This window comes from Propithecus coquereli, unplaced genomic scaffold (assembly GCF_000956105.1).
Source record: "Propithecus coquereli isolate 6110/MARCELLA unplaced genomic scaffold, Pcoq_1.0 Scaffold214, whole genome shotgun sequence".
Classification (NCBI taxonomy): domain Eukaryota; kingdom Metazoa; phylum Chordata; class Mammalia; order Primates; family Indriidae; genus Propithecus; species Propithecus coquereli.
The window spans coordinates 4,043,011-4,064,395 of record NW_012146523.1 but is presented as its reverse complement, the minus strand read 5'-3'; the positions used below and the strand labels follow the sequence as shown (position 1 = coordinate 4,064,395).

General features: G+C 34.1%; 1 protein-coding gene across 12 annotated transcripts in view; it reads left to right on the top strand.

The window, feature by feature from the left end:
- SLC4A7 (solute carrier family 4, sodium bicarbonate cotransporter, member 7) overlaps positions 1 to 21,385 on the top strand; it is a 114,552-nt gene that overhangs the window by 33,716 nt on the left and 59,451 nt on the right. For 8 of the 12 annotated variants that reach the window (XM_012644530.1, XM_012644533.1, XM_012644523.1 and 5 more), the window contains exons 2-6: positions 4,632 to 4,713; positions 8,458 to 8,604; positions 15,305 to 15,443; positions 15,999 to 16,159; positions 20,785 to 20,973. In XM_012644530.1, the coding sequence (XP_012499984.1) occupies positions 4,632 to 4,713; positions 8,458 to 8,604; positions 15,305 to 15,443; positions 15,999 to 16,159; positions 20,785 to 20,973 (718 nt within the window). The remainder of the gene's footprint in view (positions 1 to 4,631; positions 4,714 to 8,457; positions 8,605 to 15,304; positions 15,444 to 15,998; positions 16,160 to 20,784; positions 20,974 to 21,385) is intronic. The other 4 variants (XM_012644522.1, XM_012644525.1, XM_012644524.1 and 1 more) reach the window with 1 other exon arrangement.

The following is a 21,385-nucleotide window of genomic DNA, read 5'->3' as shown; positions in this document are numbered from 1 at the left end:
ATTAAGGGCATAAAAATTTCTTTTGAAAACCTATTTGAAGAAATGACTCCTCTAACTTAATCCAAGTACATGGAATTCAAATTTTGATGTGCACCAGAATCATACAGAGAAGTTCTTAAAAATACAAATGCTTGGGTTCTATCTGTGGCATAGGGCAAGGGAAGCTGAATTTTAACAAGTTCTCTTAGTGTGTCTGAATTTATAATATACTTAAAATCTAAAAATCTGGTAACATAGTACATTGTAGATCTATATGAAAGTTAGTTACACTGTCTTGGTATTTTAACCCTAGATACTTATGTATGCATTTCCTAAGAATAATTCTCCTATACAGCCATAATACTATTTTAGGATACATTTTAAATCTTATTCTTTATATGAATTTTAATTAGGAAATTAATAGTTATTTGTTTCAGTTACTGTTAAGACTTCTCTAATTAACCTAGTTTTAAATCTGTATCGTAGATGAGAAAATACTCTGATAGGAAAATTGAATAGTGTATTCTTCTTATTTGGATTGAGTGAAAATGTGGGCATCTTCTGTGGGTTTTGCATTTGTACTTGGAACTTTTCACTTGGTATCTTGTCCCACAACTCTTTAAATTTATAGACTATGCTGTTTGTAGATGAGAACCAAGATTGATAGGTGAAGTGGCTTTCAAAAACTTTCATACTTAAATTTATCTCTGTATTCACATAGTTAAGATATATCAAAGCAATGTAACAAATAATAAATCAAGACATCTACCTCTATTGTTATATGTAACTTTGTTTTACATAACAGTTTTACTATTTTATTATATACCCTTCTAGTGTTTCATGCAAATTCAAATACTCCTGTTCTAGGGACTTTCTTACACAAAAGGTAGCATACTATATATGTGGTTCTACCTTGTATGTCTTTCATTTGATAAGAGGTCTTAGACATTTTTCTGGCCAATATGTAGAGAGTGTCCTCATTTTTTTTTTTCCAGTAGTAGCTTATATTCCACTGGCTCATGTGCCATAGTTTACTTAGCTATTTCTCTATTAAGGAACCCTTGGGTTGTTTCCAGTCTTTTCCTATTACAAGTAATGCTGCACTAAATAACCTTATACATGTGTCATTTCATATGTAGAGAATTCAATTTTTCTTTATGATTTTATATGGATAATTTTTAATTCTGTTGTTTTCTATCTTATAGTATAGTAGTAGTATGAATAATTAACTTACTTTATAAATAAAAATATGAAACCAAGGCTAAATAATTCCCTTAAGATTAGAATGGGTCAATCCTGTATTAATAATTTGAATGTCTTTGTGTGTTTGAGCTTTCCTAGGGCTATGACTTTACTTCTTTTTAGGTAGGCTCTATAAGCAGTGTCCTATGTGGCTCACCCATCTGAGGTTAAGAACAAAAACATTTTGATGTCAGAGGTTGCCCTTTGCCATTGATATTTTTAGTTTTCCACTATATTCTTGGAGGTAATTCTCAGGGATTTTCAGGATATAGCTATATGTATACATTGTTGCATTACTTATCATGTATTAAGATGGCCAGTTTGTGTGGCCTACTTAATATTTGCATGTATAGCAGATTCTGCCTTCTTATTTTTTTCCATGCCTTCCTTATTCATGTTTCACAGTTGTCGAAAAGCTAGGTAATGTATTTAAGGGAAGGGAGAAATGGAGGTTTACCCTGCCCCACCTCCCTTTTATTACAGTGCTAGTGCTATATACATTTCTATAGACTTTAAACATTTTAACTTTTGTTTGTTATGCAAGTTACACATGAAAACTTTTTCATTGAAAACCAAAACAATAATAATAAAACAGTATTCTTACTTGACTTTCATTCAAACCCAGTTCCCTTTCTAGAAGCGAGAAGCTAACAATTTGGTGCAGATCCTATCAGACTTTTTCTTGCTTTTTACTTAATATAAATAAATACATGTGGAAATGTGTAAATATGGAAATAAAATTTTGGTTTAGTCGTGTAAGTATTTTTAACATAAATGTGATCTTATTTTACTTCCTACGATCTGCTTTCTCGCTACACAATATATCCCTGAGATCTTTTCTTAGCACATTTAGATCTACTTCCATGTTTTGAGTCTCTTTGCAAACTGTTTCATAGCACTCTTTAGTATGAGATTGCTATCTTACTACTGACACACATTTTTGTTTGATATTTTTTCATTATTAGAAACAATGCCTCAATGAAAATGAAGGTTCAGAGAAGTTGAATGACTTGCTCAAAGCTTCACAGATAGTCCAGTGGGAGCAGGCTGGGTAGACCATGAGATACGCCAACAGACAACCTTTTTTTATATGTCACTTTTTGCACGTTTGGGAGTATTTTTCTGTGATAGATATTTAGATGTCAAAGAGTATTGTATTTTAAATAAATATAATAAATATAGTAATAAATAAAAAATGAATATAATAATATTGCGAGGTTGCATAAGAAGCTATTTTTGAGTGTTAGCTGATTAGTGTTAGTATATCTAAACATGTAAACATAGCTGAATAGACATAAATTTTTGTCTGTTTGAAGGTGAGAGTTAAGTGAATTGTTTTGCTTCATATCCTGGCAATTGTGCAGGCTAAATGAAAGTTTGGAATGTGAGCAGTTAATCCTGTTTTAGAATAGAAAGGATGCTATCTCTCAGGATACAACTTCTGTATTTTCTACTTAGGAGAGAGGTTGTCTTCTGTACCTGTGCATGCTCAGGGACTAAATGACATGAAGTCATTAGAGGATAGCTAAAGATTTTAGAACGTGACTTGGTCAATGGATGGTATTTATTCTTCTACATTTTTGATGTTTGGTTTGGTTTCTTTCTTAGGTCTTTCCTTATTACTAAGGAAATGAGAATGTTATGTGGCAATTTGATTAACCATACATATCATTCATTGCCTGTCTTCTTAGTTAATTAAATGAAATTGTCTCATGATCTACACAGCTTGCTTCCACTCCTTTAAATATGGAGCCTTAGAAAGTCTTTTAACTTACTTTGAGTTTCCTATATTAAGTTGGACACCAGTCATTCAGAGTCATATACAAGTATCTCTTGGTCCAAATCTGTTTGATTTTACAGTTTGGATATCTAATGTTTAGAAAGTAAGTTTCAAGGCCGGGCGCGGTGGCTCACGCCTGTAATCCTAGCACTTTGGGAGGCCGAGGCGGGCGGATTGTTTGAGCTCAGGAGTTCCAAACCAGCTTGAGCAAGAGCGAGACCCCGTCTCTACTAAAAATAGAAAGAAATTAATCGGACAACTAAAAATATATAGAAAAAATTAGCCGGGCATGGTGGTGCACGCCTGTAGTCCCAGCTACTTGGGAGGCTGAGGCAGAAGGATCGCTTGAGCCCAGGAGTTTGAGGTTGCTGTGAGCTAGGCTGACGCCACGGCACTCACTCTAGCCAGGGCAACAGAGTGAGACTCTGTCTCAAAAAAAAAAAAAAAAGAAAGTAAGTTTCGATATCAAAAGATTTGCATTTTCTTAATGTGCTGTGTCTGGATCTGAGTTTTGGGTAGCAATTAGTGGTAGTTTGGATATCAAGGACTTTATTTCAAAATTTAATCAAATTGATTCAGTTCTTGTGTTTAGATAGGGAAAATTTAGACACTGAGAATTTGGATAGTGAGGAACAATTGTATATGAATTTGCTTTGTATACCTCAAGAAAAAGCTTAGAGTTGCATGGCCAGCACTGGTGAAGATTGGTGAGGCTGATGGTTTCCTTCCTGTGCTGGGAACAGGTACAGAGTGAGCTGCAGCTGGTCTGGCTAGAACCTAGGACTAGATTGAAGAGTTTTTGAGGGAAGGGCATTTGTTCATCCATCTCTATCAGTGGCACAGAATCTTGTACCCAATAAATTCATAATAAGTAGTTTATGATTATAATATTCCTTTGAAAGTTATTGGAAGTCAAGAAGGAAAGTTAAAGCTAAAATTTTATTCTTTTCAAAATAGTCTATGCAATATTTTGTAATAAATATATTTAGTCTTTGTTGAGTTGATGAAGGGAACAAAATCATGAAGGTGGGATTTTGACAACTGAAAGCTAGAATTTCTCTACAGGTTAAATTTGGCGTGGTTTTACTTTATGGGGAAATAAAAAGTTTTTATAAGTTCTGTTGTGAAAGTTAACTTGTCAGTGTAAGTGGTACTGCATATTGAGTCTACCCATTTTTAACAATTTTATGTTTAACCATAATCCAATCCAATATAGCTGAGTTAAATGTTTCTCTTTAATTAGAGGACCTAAGAGCAAAAATCAAGAAATAAAACATTCCATATTGACACCTAAGGGTTCCCCTGACATCAGATTTTCTTTAATTTCTGATCCTAGAAGGTCTTTCTGTTAAGGATGAAGTGAATGTATTATTAGTAATTTGCACAGAATACCATTTAAAAATCTTTGTCATCTCAGTTCTTACTGTGGGATTTTTGAATGGTCTTCTGTGGATTAAAAAGAAAAGCCTATAAACATATTTTAAAAATAATGCATTTAGCTATAATAAGAATTCAGTTCTTTGAGAGAAGGCAGTCAGTTAATATATTTTTTGGCCATTTCAAATAATGCACATAGTAGATCCTCAGTATATTTTGATCTCATGAGTAAGCGAGAATAATTTGTTTTTAGGGTCCTGATGAAGAAGCTATTGTGGATCTTGGCAAAACCAGCTCAACTGTGAACACCAAGTTTGAAAAAGAAGAACTAGAAAGTAAGTTTGTAACTTATGATGCTTAGTAGGGTAAATAATGTCTGTTAGTGTTCTTCAAGTTTTATCTACTGTTTGTTAAACATTTTTTATTGTTGTGAAATAACATTGAGAAGAGTGCTCAACACTTTTCTGAATATAGTTTAAAGAATAATAGTGTAGCAAACATTCTTATAACCACACCCATATCTAGAAATGGAACATTTCCCTCTTTATTGAAAGTATTGGCATAAAATAGAGTTTAGAATGCTTTTCAAACTTTAGTTATGGTTACCATTACTTAACTTGGAAAACTTAAAGCCACAGTTACAAAATTAGTAAATTCTTTTTATTTTTTTATTTCTAGCAGGCTGGATAATTTGTAAGATAAGCATACTAGAGTGCCAGACTAATAAGCTACAGTTATCATTAGTTGTCATCTAAATGTTCATTTTATAGATCTGTTACATCATCCTTTTAAAATGCTGCAGTAAACTCAGCATAGAATTATGGAACAAATGAATTATTTGTCTATCTTCCTTAAGTGGGAAGAAGTTCTAACAAATGGTTTATTTTTTTCTTTTTCTTTTGAAATAATTTTAGATTTACAGAATTTTTTAAAGATAGTACAAAGTGTTCCTGTATACACTTTTCCGGGGTTCTTCTAATGTTAACATTTTACATAGCTATCATATATTTGTGAAAATGAAGAAATTAACATTCGTAATTACTAATTTAATTAGAATTTGGTTAGTTACTACTATACTATTAACCAAACCATAGATTTTATTCAGAATTCCCCAGTTTTTCTACTGTTGGCCTTTTTGTGTTCCAGGATTCAGATGATCCAGTTCAGGATCTGAAAGTACATTTAGTGTCTTGTGTCCTTAGCCTCTTCTAACCTACACCAATTTCTCATTCTTTCTTTGTCTTTCATGACTTTGATACTTTTGGATAGTAGTGGTTAGATATTTTGTACAATGTTTCTCAGTTTGGGTTTGTCTGGTGTTATCACTTGAATGGGCTGAGATTATGGATATTTGGGAAGCATACCACCGAAGTACCATGCCTTTCTCAGTGCATCCTACCTCTGTTCATATAATATCAACATGACTTACTATTGATGATGTTAACCTTGAACACTTTGTTAGGGTGGGTTCATGGTAAATGTTTTGATAGACTACATCCTTAAGTTAAAATCTTCTGTGAGAGCTAGTACCATATTGGACTATTAATCTGTTGCTTTCAAGAGAGAGGTTGAAAGAGACACAAATAAGAGTTCTCCTCACTTACAGTCTGAGATTTTTTTTTTTTAACTGACTTTAAAAATTGACTTTAAAAGTCTAGGCTTAACTAGGGCAACTACAAAGAACCTAAGTTATCTAGAAGCTTGTGGTTAGATCCTATGATTTACAGGAGCTAGGGAGGTTAAAATTTTTAACAATTTTACTAATTCAAGAGTCCAGTAATACTTTTATTCCATTACTTACCATTTAAAGTCAACCCTCAAATATATGTGACCTGGAATATGAAGGGAGAGGTGCTTGACTATGTTCCTTGACTTCCCTTGGTTACTCCAGAGCTCTTAGATCTGCATACTTCGTACATGTTTAAGTTTTAGTATCAAGTTTGAGGGAGAGATTACATTTGTTTCAGAGAGTGAGTGAATAGGCCTTTGATAGATTAAAGTAAAGATAAAAGAAAGAGAAAAGAAAAAATTATAACACAGGACACTGAAGGCAACAATAAAAGCAGAAAAACCAGAAGGTTCAATCTCCTAATCTTTGGATTCTGGTGTATTCTTATTTATCTAGTCTTTCTAAACCGCAAACTCATAGAATTTATTTTTATCTTATTGTACTGGGGCTTGTTGTGCCAAGGCTCATTAGTACTAATTGGAGTAACAACTTTGTAATTCCCAGTGCACAGTGGTGGGAATTTGACTCTTTAATTCCCACTTTTCTTGGTGTTCAGAAGGAAATAGTTTCACTGAAAGAAAATTGTAAAATCACGAGTTTTGTTATAGTTTTAAAAAAAATTTTAATTGAGATAATTTACATAACATAAAATTCACCATTTAAAAGTGTATAATTCATTTTTTTTTTAGTATATTCACTATGTTGGGCAGCCATCACCACTCTAATTCCCGAAACATTTTTATCATCCCCCAAAGAAACCCTGTATAATTAGTTTTTAAATTTGGAATTTTTTCCCAATAATTGAAATTTAATTTTTATAGATATTCATTCACACTTACCATGTGCTAGGCAGAGTACTGGGTACTGGGAGATATTTAAACAGATAATTTTAGTTCAGTGTGTTTCCTTAAGTCTAGCCCTCTTTAATTTAAAAAGGTGATTATTTACTTTATTGACATCAATATATTGCCAGCTGAAGCAAGATGTCAGAGTGTTACCTTTTTCAGCCTTAGCTGAGAGCATGAGTATCAGATAACTCTAATTTTTTTTGTTGCTCTGTTCATGTCTACAAATGACTGCAAAATAATCATGAGTATTGATTTTGGTTTGAACAGGTAAATTTACTAAGTCAGCAACTTTGCAAATATGGACTACACGAAAATGAGGCTCAACTGTATTTTCACATCTCGTCTAAGGGTGAAGATCTTGAGTTTCTTGAAGTATTTATTTTCTGACCATCTTATGGAATTTGTTAGGAAAAGAATGTGATTAGCTGTTCATATTTCAGCATATTATTTTTTATTGTGTACATAAGGGCAAAAAGCAACTTTATGCCAGGTGATTTTTGTGTAGATGCAAATTAGTTGACCTTATGGTCCATGTCCTTCTTAACTCAACTTAGATAGGAACCTCGTTTAAATGATTTAAGAAATCAAGTTCATGCCTCTCAATATTTGCCATAACGCTGCTAGCTCTCTAGTTCCCTGATTCAGTTTCATTTAGTGGGCAAGAGCGGAGACTGCCTTTCATAACTGTCTTGTTGTTGTAATACAAAGTTAGGATAATGCAATATCGGCAGTAGCTTTTTCTAGTCTAAAAGCATACAATAATTTTACTGCTTTTTTAGTCCAATCTGGCAGTTTCTACACTTTATTTGGATTATTTATATTTAATGTAGCCTTCAGTAATTTGGAAATTGCTGTTTTGAGGTTTTCAAAACTCTAAAAAATTAGTAAATAAGTATTTGCAAATGATTTCAGGTGGACCAAGCTCTTCTTCCTCAAAATATCGTTTTCAGATATGCAAATTAATGCTTACATAAGTAACCTGTATATCTAGTGTAATTTTTTTCTTTTTTCAAGATAGAGTCTCACTGGTTGCCTGGGCTAGAATGCCTGCGATGGTGTCAGCCTAACTCACAGCAACCTCAAACTCGTGGACTCCAGCCATCCTCCTGCCTCAGCCTCCCTGGTAGCAGGGACTAGAGGCATGAGCCACCACACCCAGCTGATTTTTTTCCCCCTATTTTTAGTAGAGACGGAGTCTCGCTCTTACTCAGGCTGGTCTGGAACTCCTGACATCAAGTGATCCTCCTGCCTTGGCCTCCCAGAGTGCTAGGATTACAGGCGTGAGCCTGCCATATTTAGCGTAATTATCAGTCAATGGTATTAGCCCTTGGCATAACATTCTGTGTAGTGCTTTTTAAAATAAGAGGAATTACTACCATTGTTAATTACGTGAACTTATATATAATTCTTTGTTATCTCAGTAAACTTTGGTGTACTTTTGTGTACTGTCACTGTTTTCCCCTTTTGGAAAACCAGTAATATGTTTCCAAACCTTTCAATAGGTCATCGAGCTGTATATATTGGTGTTCATGTCCCATTTAGTAAAGAGAGTCGTCGGCGTCATAGGCATCGTGGGCACAAACATCACCACCGGAGAAGAAAAGATAAAGAATCAGATAAAGAAGATGGACGAGAATCTCCTTCTTATGGTAAGGGAAAACAGTAGTTCTCCATTAGCAGTTTAAGCTTCTTTCCTGGAAAGTATCTTATTTTTTTAATTGAATCTTTCCTTTTAAAAATTATATGTGTGTGGTAATTTAGATACATTGTATACATTGGGGACTACGAGGTGAAGTAAGAATCTTTTTTTTAAGAAAAATATTTAGTGTATAGGTTAAGTTCTTCTTGATTTAAGTGAAAAAAATAAGGGGCTTTGTTTTCTTCATTGTATTCCAGCCTTGGAATTGTAGAAGTTGAGCCTTGTCACTTAAGGTCAAATTTAGTAGGGTTTTATTTTCTTTTCTGTGCCATAAATTTTATTACTAATGTATGCAATGAATAGAAGTTAGGAATCCTAAGGCTTTCAGAAGGAATTGGAGTTTTTTTTTTTTTTTTTTTTCCTTTTTACACTACATTTTTTGGCCAGAAGATTTTAACCACTAGGCTGGATTACTTGGTTTTCTGTGCAAAAGAGAGTGCTCTGATTTGGTAGTACTGTCTGGATAGACGTACAGGGTTTTCTTTTCTTTGTTATTGAAAGCAGAGAAGTATTCAAGTGCCAGTAGAAGTCAGAAAGAAAAAAGGCACATAGTTGAGAAAAGAGAATGTTATCTGATAATAAGCATTGATAGCAGTGATTTAAGTGGCCCTGAGAGTGGGAAAGGAGAGAGCCAAAAACAAAAAAAAGGGGGGGGAAAAGGCTGTGCAGCCTGAGGAGGAGTCTTAGACATTACCCTTAGTTAGCATACAGCACATCATTAGTTTAAGGCCACCTGTACACCATGGGTCTTGGGCACTTGTGTATTATGCTAGAAGAAAGTTTTTGTGAAAAGACAAGGAAAGAAAAAATTACTTTGTATAATACATTTACAACATGAACATAAGAAAGAAAATACTGATAGCCTAGTAAAATATAAAGTGCCAATTCTATGCTAAACATTACCTTGTCAAGCCCTTGGCACAGGATCTTTTATTTAATCATCTCAGGTTTGTTTGTTTGTTTTTTTTTCTTTAAAGACATGGTCTCGCTCTGTTGCCTATGCTTGATTGCGGTGGCGTCATCATAGCTCACTGTAACCTCAAACTCCCAGGCTCAAGCGTTCCTCACGCGTCAGCCTCCTGAATAGCTGGAACTATAGGCACATGCCACGATTTCTGGCTAGTTTTTCTATTATTTGTAGAGACGGGGTTTTGCTGTGTTGCTCAGCCTGGTCTTGAACTCCTGGTCTCAAGCAATCCTCCTTCGCCTCCTAAAGTGCTAGGACTATAAGCGTCAGCCACCATAGCTGGCCCATCTCAGCATTTCTAAAAGATAGGTATTATTATATTCATTTTATAGATTAGGAAACTTGAGCTCTGAGAGGCTACATGATGGGAATTTCTTAAGAACCTCTGCTAAGAGACGCTGACTGATGGCCTATTAAATTATTAAGTGGTCATGTAGCCAACAAAGGTCATGTAGGTAGCAAAGGGAAAATGAACAATGAATTTAGAAAGAATCACTAGTAAACTTTTTGGGATGATATTAAGTTACTTCGATGTATTTTGCTATTTTGTATGTTGCACTCATCTAGTTTAGGATATCCTAGGCTCTTCTGTGATTGGATCAGTATGCTTCTCTAATTCATACTGTAGAAAGAGGCACACGATATTTTTGTGGATGAAAATGTTTATTAAACTATGTATGATCACCTAGGTAGGTGATGTGCTGTTTTAAGTTTGCATGTGTGATTAGATGCCTAAGTATAGTGGGTTGAAAAATAAATTATGATGAAGAAAATATTTGACTTATTAATAAAATCACTATCCCTAGAAAAAATTTATGTCCCTGAATGGATTTATTTTGGTTTTAATTACCAATTTATTTCCTAGAAAGTCCTATGTATGAGGTCCCTTTCCTCTCCTTGCACTAAAAAGAGATTACACAGGATGTTTGCTTCTAGACATTATGGAATAAGAGGGATTAAATTTTCCCTCCATTATATTTTTTTAACTGATTTATTTTTATTTTTTCCCACTGGTTCTTCTCCCCTCCGCCCAACCTTTATTGAGGTATAATTAACAAGTGCAAATTATATTCATTAATATTTAAGGTGTACAGCATGATGATATGATGTATGTATACATTATGAAATGATTACCACAATGAAGTTAATTAACACATCCATCACCTTACATAATTGCCCTTTTTATGTGTAGTGAGAACACTTAAGTTCTACTTTTTAGCAAATTTCAAGTGTACAATACAATATTATTAACTATAGTTATCATGTTATACATTAGATCCCCAGAGTTTATTCATCTTATAACTGAAAGTTTATAACTACCCTGCCATTTCAAATAGCTAGAAAACTGGATAAAATATATGAAACAATAGTTTTCAGGCATTGCATAAAAGGCAGCACAGGACTTTGATTTCTGAGAGAGGAGAAGCAAGTAAGATAAATCCTTTGATTGCCTGAGCTTTCTAGAGACTGTTTCTAGGCCACAGCACAGGGAGGGGAACCCAAAGAGAGCCTTGCAGACTCTCAGAGTTGAGGAGGTACAGATTAGAATTTGGGAAGGCCAGAGCGGCTAGGATTTGAGGTGTGGAGTGCTAGAGGGTTCCAAAGATCTGAAGAAGGATCCTTTGAGTCTTTGGCTGAATCCTGGTATGGGGAGGTGAGAGGAAGCTACCTGGGCTTGGGAAATAACTACCAGAAAGTATAATACTTCACATAAGACAAGGAATGGTATGTGTTCCCATCAGTCATGGTGGAAAGACTTTGGCATATAAAGGGCATTAAGGGCATTGGGTAGAGTTCTCAGAAGGGTATTGCCTTAGTACTGAGTCTAGGTAAGTTTTACATTAAAGACTACAGTGAATCTGCTCTAAAAATTTTTAAAAGCAGGACTTAAAAGATTTAAATTGATTATGTGTAACTGCATACTAGAACAAATTAACAAAAGACAATAAGGATATAGAAGAACTGAAAAACATTGCCAACCAGATATATTTTTACATTTATAGAACACTCCAATCAAAGGACTGCAGAGTATACATTCTTGACAAGTGCAAATGAACATTTACCAAGATAAATCATAGTCTAGACCATAAAACAAATCTAAGTAAGTTCAAAAGGAGTGAAAGTATGCTCTCTGGTCACAAAGAGAATTAAATTAGAAACATATCAGGAAAAATCCCCAGATATTTGGAAATTAAAGAGATATTTCTTAATAATTATGGGTTAAAGAAGCAGTCACAACAGAAATTAGAAAATTTAAACTCATTGAAAATGAAAACAGTACAGGCAAGTAACTAAGATAGACTCTTAAAAAAGCAAGGACACAGTTCTGATATGCACAGGTTTTATTTAGCATGGTACTGTGCAAAATGAGGACTGCCTACATATTGAAATTTGTTAGATGTAGCTAAAGCAGTGCTTAGAGGAAAATTTAAAGCATTTAATCCTTATATTAGAATAGGAGAAAGATCGAAAACCAGTGATTTAAGCTTCTAACTTAAGACAATAATGGGGAAAAAAAGCAAATTAAACCCAAAGTAAGGAGAAGAAAGGAAACAAAATCAAAACAGAAACGAATAAAAAAAAATCAGAAAAACAATTGTAAAAATCAATCAGACCGAAATACGGTTCTTTGAAAAGATTATTAAAATTGATGTCTATAGCCAGATGGATGGAGGGATAAAAACTCCACAAATTACCAGTGTTTGATATTTTTCAGTACAGATCCTACAGACATTAAAAGGCTAATAAGGTAATATTATGAATGGCTTTATGCCAACAAAATCGATAACTTAGATGAAATGGGCAAGGTCCTTTATAAACTACCAAGCAGAAATATATTAAATAGAATTTGTAGTCTAAAACATTCTCACGATGAAAATTTACTCTCAGATGGTGTCATGGATGAATTCAAACAAACGTGTAAGGAAGAAACAGAAAATTTAATAGGGAACGCTTCCCAATTCATTTTATCAGTCTTGTATTACCCTGATACTAAAACTAGACAGAGATGTTACAGATAAATAAAACTACAGACAAATATTCTTGTGACTGTAAATTCAAAAATCCTTAACAAAATAAAGACAGATTTTATCCAGCAATATTTAAAAGGGATAATACAGCATGACAGTGATAGGCTGAGTAACGGCTCCCAAGGTGGTCATGTCCTAATGTCTTGAACCTGTGAATGTTACCTTATATGGCAAAAAGGACTTTGCAGATGTGATTAAGTTAATGATTTTGAAATGGGGATATTATCCTGGATTACCTAGGTAGAAATGATAATCACAGGAGTCCTTACTAAAAGTAGGGAAGATCAGACTGGAAATAGGTGTGCAAAAGAGACAAGTGGCTACAGTGAAGTGAGGACAGGGTTGTGATCCAGGGAAGCAGGCAGCCTTCAGAAGCTAGAAAAAGGAATGAATTTTCTCCTAGAGCCATCAGAAGGAACCAGCCCTGCCAACACCGTGATTTTAGCCCTGTAAGACTCATTTTGGACTTCTGGTATCTAGAACTATAAGAGAATAAATTTGTGTTGTTTAAACCACCAAGTGTATGGTAATTTGTTACAATAAAAATAGGAAACTGATAACCAAGAGGGAATGTAAGGTTGGTTTAAAATTTAAACATTTATCAATATAAATGAACAGCCACATTAACAGCATAAAGGAGAAAAGCAATAAAATTATCTAAACAGGTCAAAAAAAAAGCTTTTAACAAAATTCAACCCTCATTCATGATAAAACTCTTGACAAACTAGGAATAGAGGGAAACCTCCTCAACCTGATAAAGGGCATCTACAAAGAAACCCCTACAGTCAACGTTGCTTTTAATGATAAAAGACTGAATGCTTTTTCTCTCTGTGATTTGGAAAAAGGCAAAGATGTCTTCTCTTACCAGTGTCATACAACATGTACTAAAGCACCTAGCCAGTGTAATAAGGCAAAAAAGAAATTAAAGGCATACAGATTGCAATGAAAAAGTAAAATTGTCTTTATTTACAGTTGGAGGATCATATAGGTAGCAAATCCTAAGCAGTTTTCAAAACTACAGAGAACTACGTTTAACAAGGATATAAAATCAATTATATTTCTGGATAGTAGCAATGAATAATGAGAAATTAGAATTAAAAACGTCATTTACGGTAACACCAAAAATATTATTTAGGGATCAATCTGACAAAAGGTGTATAAGACCTAAATGTTGGAAAGTTCAAAACATTAGGAAGTTCAATCATAATATGTTTTTGTTTGTCCTGCATAGGTCTCAGGATATTCCTTCAATATGAAGGCTCGTGTCATATACATACCGGAAAAATTTCAGATTATATTTTTCTCATGCCTCTCCCTCTATTCTATATTATTTTCCTCTTTCTGGAGTTCTTTCTGATTGACCTTCTCCATCTCTCTTAATTTATATTTTCTACCTTCCTACCTGTTGTTTCTGCATTATCTGTAATTTCCTCCGAACTCACTTGTCTTCCATAATACCCTCTAATCTGCTTTTTTTTTTTTTTTTTTTTTGAGACAGAGTCTCACTCTGTTGCCCTGGCTAGAGTGCCGTAGCATCAGCCTAGCTCACAGCAAACCTCAGACTCCTGGGCTCAAGCGATCCTTCTGCCTCAGCGTCCCGAGTAGCTGGGACTACAGGCATCACGCCACCATGCCCGGCTAATTTTTTCTATATATTTTTACTTGTCTGATTAATTTCTTTCTATTTTTGGTAGAGACAAGGTCTCGCTCTTGCTCAGGCTGGTTTTGAACTCCTGAGCTCAAACAGTCCGCCCGCCTCGGCCTCCCAAGAGTGCTAGGATTACAGGCGTGAGCCACCGCGGCCGGCCTCTAATCTGCTTTGTAACCTGTTCTAATATTCCTGTTTGTTGTATCCACAAGTGTCTGGAGGATTGTTTACTTCAGGTGTAAATTTTGAGTGTGAAATCATCTCTCATATTAACTAGAGTTTGATTTTGTTTTTAATTGTTGCTCGTGGTGTTTATTTGTTTATAGGAGGGCCCTAGGGCTTTTGACTGTCCTGGACTAGTATTTATGCTAATTTCCCTGTTTGGGGATCGTGTACCACACAAGTAGCTTAATTTCAGATGCCATGAGTGGGTTGTTTCTCGAAGTGACTTGTCCTACCTCCCAAATCCCAGCTGACAGTTTTGTTTCTTCATGATAGTAGAAAAAGTCAGTTTCTGTATACTTATAGCTTTGAGTTTTCTCACCATTTTTTGGAATTTGGAGATTCTCTTTTTTTCACAACTTGGAGATTTTCTTTTTTTCACTTCTGAACTTAGTTATATTTTAAATATTCTGTTTTGTCTAACATTTCCATATGTTTTTGATGAGGAAAAAGTGCTGCCTTTCAGCGTAGCATTCCATGTTTTGACATATTGCATATTTTTATTTGTTTTAGATCAGTTAGTTATAAACTTAGTTTGACTTGTTTATTTTTAGTATAATTTTTCTTTTTTCTCTGTAGAGTTAATCTTTCTGAGACTTTTTTTCCTGGATTGATGGTTTTTGTTTCCTTTCAGAATTATAGTATTTTTATAATAATTCAAAGAGTTTTGATGAAATATATTTGTTTATACAGGTAACAAAGAGCATTCCACTTTCAAAACTGAATTTATCTTTGAATGAATTGAGGAAAATTTTGAGTATATTTAAATTTTTATTTTGTAAAGATACACCATCCCAGAGGGTTCAGTTTATCCTTGGTACTGAAGATGATGATGAAGAACATATTCCCCATGATCTCTTCACGGAAATGGATGAACTATGTTATAGAGATGGAGAAGAATATGAGTGGAAAGAAACTGCCAGGTAATACTGCTGAGTCTCATTTTTTAATTTGCTTTACTTGATTTCTTTTTGTAACGAGAATATTAAATTGAAATTATGAGATATATCTGGTACTTTAAGCCAGTGAGCAGAAAATTTCCTGTCAATGTGTGGAAATTCTATCTTTAATATTTCTCTTTATTCTCAAATTTTTTCTTTCAGTAATCCTACACTTTAATATAATATAAAAGGGATTATGTTATTGTAGATTTTAATAAGTCTTTAAACAAATTTGAAAATCAAAATCTTATGTATTGTATGTTTAGAAGGGGAGTAGAGGTGAAAACTACCTGAAATTCCATAGTTTTCTTTAAGGCTTAGTATTATGACAGCTAGAATAGAAAGAGGAACTATAGAGGACACTCGTGACTGTAGATATTGCAGACAATTTTCCCAATTTGTGAAAATGTGTTTGTAATCATATTTTGTTTTGGTGATAGTTTTCTTTTTAAAAGAGCAAGTTTATGTTTATCACATTAAGATAAATAAATGCAATCTTCATTATTTATAAAATATCTTTATATATTATACATACAGATGGCTGAAATTTGAAGAGGATGTTGAAGATGGCGGTGACCGATGGAGTAAACCTTATGTGGCAACTCTTTCTTTGCATAGTCTTTTTGAGCTAAGGAGTTGCATCCTAAATGGAACAGTCATGCTGGATATGAGAGCAAGCACTCTAGATGAAATAGCAGGTTATAGTAAACTGACTTTTTAAAAAATATTTAAGATGTTCTAAAATTAGAGATAATTAAATAAAGAAAGTAGAATTTAGATATTCATCTAACAACTGTATGTTGAACTTCTATGCAGGGCAGTATGAGGAATAGATATATAAATAAAATAGACTTTTGGTCTTTGATAAGTTTGGAGACTAGAAGGTTAAATGAAATAGACATAACTGTAGTATCAAGAGGAGAATGACTGGTGCCGTAAGCAAATATGGAGTCTGTTCTCTGAAAATTCAGAGAAAAGAGTTTTTGTTTCTTTGTTTTTTGGACCAGGTATCTGGGGAAGATCCACAGAAGAAGTTAATTGTACAACTTATTCATAGAACAGGGTTGGAAAACCTTTTCATGTTGGAAGGCCGCATTAATTTAGCTGTAATCAAATAAGGTCACATTCAAGAAACTTTAATTAGATATACTTAAAAATGTACATTATTTTGTAAAATCTAACTACTAAGTGCTTAGTAATTTCAAAAAATGAAAACTATTTGTTAAAGTTAACTAACCTTTTAATGACTTTGTTGTGTCTGCTTTTTGTTGGAAAGCATTTGAATATTTGGTTGCAACATGGAGGTCCGCAGTTTCAGTCGATCCTCCAGATGGGTATCAGTGATTTGTGACCTTAAGGGTGTGTTGATTTGGGTTAGGTAGGAGAATGTAGATTCACAGCGGTAAGTGGTTGAAAAGCAAGAAAGCATTTTTCGGGTATGTTTCTGAAGGCGTGGGTATTCTACTGCATTTTCCATATTTCAGTGGGATCTTTCTTAGCATCAATGACTTTAAAATGTCATCTACTGAGAGCTCAATCAATTCCATCTGTAGTTCTTTAGGTGCCTCAGTGATACAACTAGGTGAGGCCGAAATGCTAATTTGAGTGTGATGTCATGATTCTCAAAGTTAGTGAACCTTTCATTGTATTCTTCAATTCGTAGGTCTATAACAACTACATATTCTTAATTGATTTCCATATATCATCCTGCTCATCAGTGACTTTTGCTAACTGTGGAATATGTTCATCCAAAATTTCCTTTTAAAGAATTGTTTTGAAAAAAGATAGTTTTTTCTGAAATGCTCTTTTTTTTTTTTTTTTGCCTCAGATCATGTATGGACTTAGTTTTACCTTGCAAAGAAATATTCAAGTCGTTTTAATTAGACATGGTATCACCGAGAAATGCTGCATTTCTATAGAAATCTTCTCTCAATAATTCACATTGTTGATTTGGTTTTTCATAAAATTTAAGTATCTGTTCTCACAGAGGTAAAATTTTGGCTAACACTTGTCTCTGCATTAGCCAACACACTTTGGAATGATAGGGCAAATCTGCACTGAATACCTCATTGTTCAACTTTAACGTGTTACTAAACCAAGGATGCTGTCTGTGTTGCCTTTGCATGAATATAGTTGACAAAACTTGTTGCAAAGTGTCATTTAAAATAGTAGCTTTAGCACAGAGATTTTGCTGATGCAAGATACAATGAAAAGAAATGAGAGCATCTGGATCTGTTAATACATTTTTTTGTCTGTGCAATAAACCCTTCATGTTTTCCTGTCATGGAAGGTGCACTGTCTGTACATACACTCACTAAATTTACCAAATTCGGTGCAACTTCACAACATTTATCTTGAAAGTTGTTGGAAGATATCTATTCCCTGTGTTCTGTTCATAAGAGTGCCCAAAGTGAGTGACTCTTTGTAGCAAAGAAAATCTTCTGCTATAACCTGAGTGAAGTATAAAACCTGCACCAAGTCAGTAGTATCAGTTGATTCATCCACTGTAATTAAGTAATATATATTTTCCTTTTGAACTATTGCATGTGTTCTGTTAAGTTGGAGGCTAATTCATGTTGCCACTCAGTTAAGGTTCTCCTTGTTTGTACTTTGAAACGTTATTGCATCCTACAACTTCAACAGCACATTCTTTTACAATTTCTACATCACTGAATGGCTTCCCTTTTTTCCCTGAGTACATAAGCTAATTTATAAGTTGCTTCAGTGGCATTATTTTCAGGTCTTATTGCAAAGAATTGTCTTTGCTTTTGCTTTTCTTCTTTTAATTTCTGCAATACAACCTTTTGCGCTTCTCCCTCTAATTTAAGATATTTGTGTTCCTTAGGAATACTGTAATGCTTATGAGCATTGAATTTCTTTACTGTTGATATTGCAGTATCACAAAGCAAGCAGATCATCTTGTCTTTAGCAGAAACAAGATAATATTGCAATCCCCAATCCTCATTAGAAAATCTGTTTTCTTCCTTTAGTGTTCTGTTGGTCTCCTTTGACATGATGAGCTGTTAAGCAGACAGAATTGAAAAATACTGTCGAGCTGTGCAACTATTCACAAATTCCACTTGAGACAGAAACATAGTGCACCATTGTCAAAAACTGATAATACGGGAGGCTGAGGCAGAAGGATTGCTTGAGCCCAGGAGTTTGAGGTTGCTGTGAGCTAGGATGACGCCACGGCACTCTAGCCCGGGCAACACAGTGAGACTCTGTCTCAAAAAAAAAAACAACTGATAATAGACTGGCATACTCGACCCCCATAAACTCTTGCCAACCAGCCTCATGTGGTAGTGGCACCAAGGAGATGGGGGAAATTAGCACTAAATCATGAATGTAGCAGCTGTGAATTTAGCCCTTATGGGGCTAATTGAGTTCTAATTGTGCTGGTGAATCTGGGAGGATTATTTCTTTGAAACTTATTTTATTCTTTGATATTTTAAGTGCATTCATTTTAAAAATAAAAATATAAAAGATGAACAAAACCATATTAATAAAAATAAAAGGATTTGTTCTGTAGAATTTGGATTCAGTCAAAAGACCACACTTAAGGGCCTAGCAGGCCACATGTAGCCTTTAGGTTTCAGGTTCCCCACCCCTGATAGAATTTGAACATGTGGGGACAAGGAGCAGGTGGTACAAAAGAAAAGAAAGTATTTTGAGGAGGATAAAGAGCAGGAAGAAAAGTCTAGAGAAGTATAGGCAGGTATGCATCACAGGAAATCAATTTCATGTATGTATACAGATTTCTTCAATAGTAGTAGAAGATGTGTTGGGAAAACAGGTTAGGGATTGGTTGTGACTTACCTTGAATTACTGGATTAAGAAATTGGATCTTATTTAGTAGGCATTTTGGCAGTCTTGATGGTTCTTAAGTTGGGGGGAAAGTATGATCTGAGCTCATTTTTAGGAAGATCATTCTGGCAACAGAATGTAGGATAGCTTTGGAGTAGGAAGAGGCTAGAAGCAAGTTAGACCAGCTATTCTCTTGAAATAGTCTAAGCAAGAAGTGATGATAGACATGATAATGGATGACAGATATAATAATGAAAATGAAGGAGAGATTTGAAGGATAATGTGGAGATAGAAAATGGAAAAAGGCATCTATGACATAGCTTTTTGGCCACCAACTAAAATTGCTCAAAACCAAAATCAAATTTAGTTGTAACGAATTCGATATTGTGACTATCATTGTACGTTGCTCTGATGGAAAAACAAAAAATCTGTAGTATTTGATCTTCAAGAGAACCATGAATTTATTAGAACATCTCAGGCTAGAAATCCTTCAATTTTACCTGATTGTTAGATTCGACTGTGTACTGCAAATATTTAAATTGTCAGAGTCCTTACCTTCTTGTCTTTATACGAATGACTGAAAAATTGAGTTAGGGTTGGGAATAGTGAATTTATGGGTCTTACTTTGGCTTTGCAATTACCATGTAATGCAGTATAGTAACTTTTAGTAAATGTATAACCCAGTGTTCACGTATTTGGTAAACTGTAATTGTATTAATGTTATAGTTTACTGGTTAGGTTGATCATTCAGTTTTTTTTATAGAATAATCTTATTATAGTTTTTGAAAATTTGACTCTCTTCTCTCAAGTTAGCACCACTGTTTTTAAAATATACATATTTTATAAATTAAAAATAGTCCAGCCACTGCAATAATGTATAAAATGGCATTGCCATCCATCTCCCCATTCCCCACACCTCCCTCAAAGCCTGATTTATTCCTCCTCCTAGAACTTACTACCTCATGATATCTTATCTGTTTATTTGCCCATTGGTGTGTCTACCTCTGGAAGAAAGCAGAAAGTTGCTGTGTTTTCTTAACTGCTGTATTCCCAACACATAACAGGCACTCAGTAAATAGTTAATCACTAAATGACTGGGTCCAGATTATTCATTTACTGGAACAATTTTTGGGGAAAATATGAGGTGAGGCAATAAAATACTTTCACATCGTAGAAAGCCAATATTATTGAATATTCAGTTTAATAGAACTTATTGCATCCATCTAGGAAAGCACTTTCAGCTATAGGATGACTATTACTGTAAATAATAGTAAGCTCTTTATAAGTATTTATATTTATTAAAATAAGGGTCTCTTTAATTTTTTCATTTTGTTAGATGGATAATGTTCATATTTATCTTGGTGCATTGATTATTTACTATTAAAAGAGAGTAATAATACTTTGTAGAGCTGTTTAAGATTATGATTTTTGTTAAGAGGTTTTACTTACAGTTTATTCCTGTATTATAGTTATCTAAGTATTTAATAACAATAACTTATTTTTTTCCTTTGAATAGATATGGTATTAGACAACATGATAGCCTCTGGCCAATTAGATGAATCCATACGAGAGAATGTCAGAGAAGCTCTTCTGAAGAGACATCATCATCAGAACGAAAAAAGATTCACCAGTCGGATTCCCCTTGTTCGATCTTTTGCAGATATAGGCAAGAAACATTCTGACCCTCACTTGCTTGAAAGGAATGGTGAGATAAGTTGTGGCATCCAATTTTTGCTAACACTTCTTCTATAACAGCATTCCAGGATGTTACAATTAACATTTGGGAATATTTAAACACTATCACTAAGCCTAACCCTCTATTACATCTCCTTCCTGCTTTTTTGTTTCTAGTCAAGGTTTCTTGTTATGTAACTGATTAACGAAGCATAAATTATGATCTATAATTTCACTCTAATCATTTTAATTATAAATCTTGGATGTGAACTTTTACATTAGATTTTTCCAGATGATTTTCTTGTCTCCTGAATATACTTTACTGGGTATACACAAGTGTTTTTGGGTTGGTTTGCTGATTTCACTGCTCTTTATGCTATTTGTGAAAGGTTCTTAAGACTGTTCCTATCTTACACTAAGGGTGATCTAGTCGGTATCTTCCA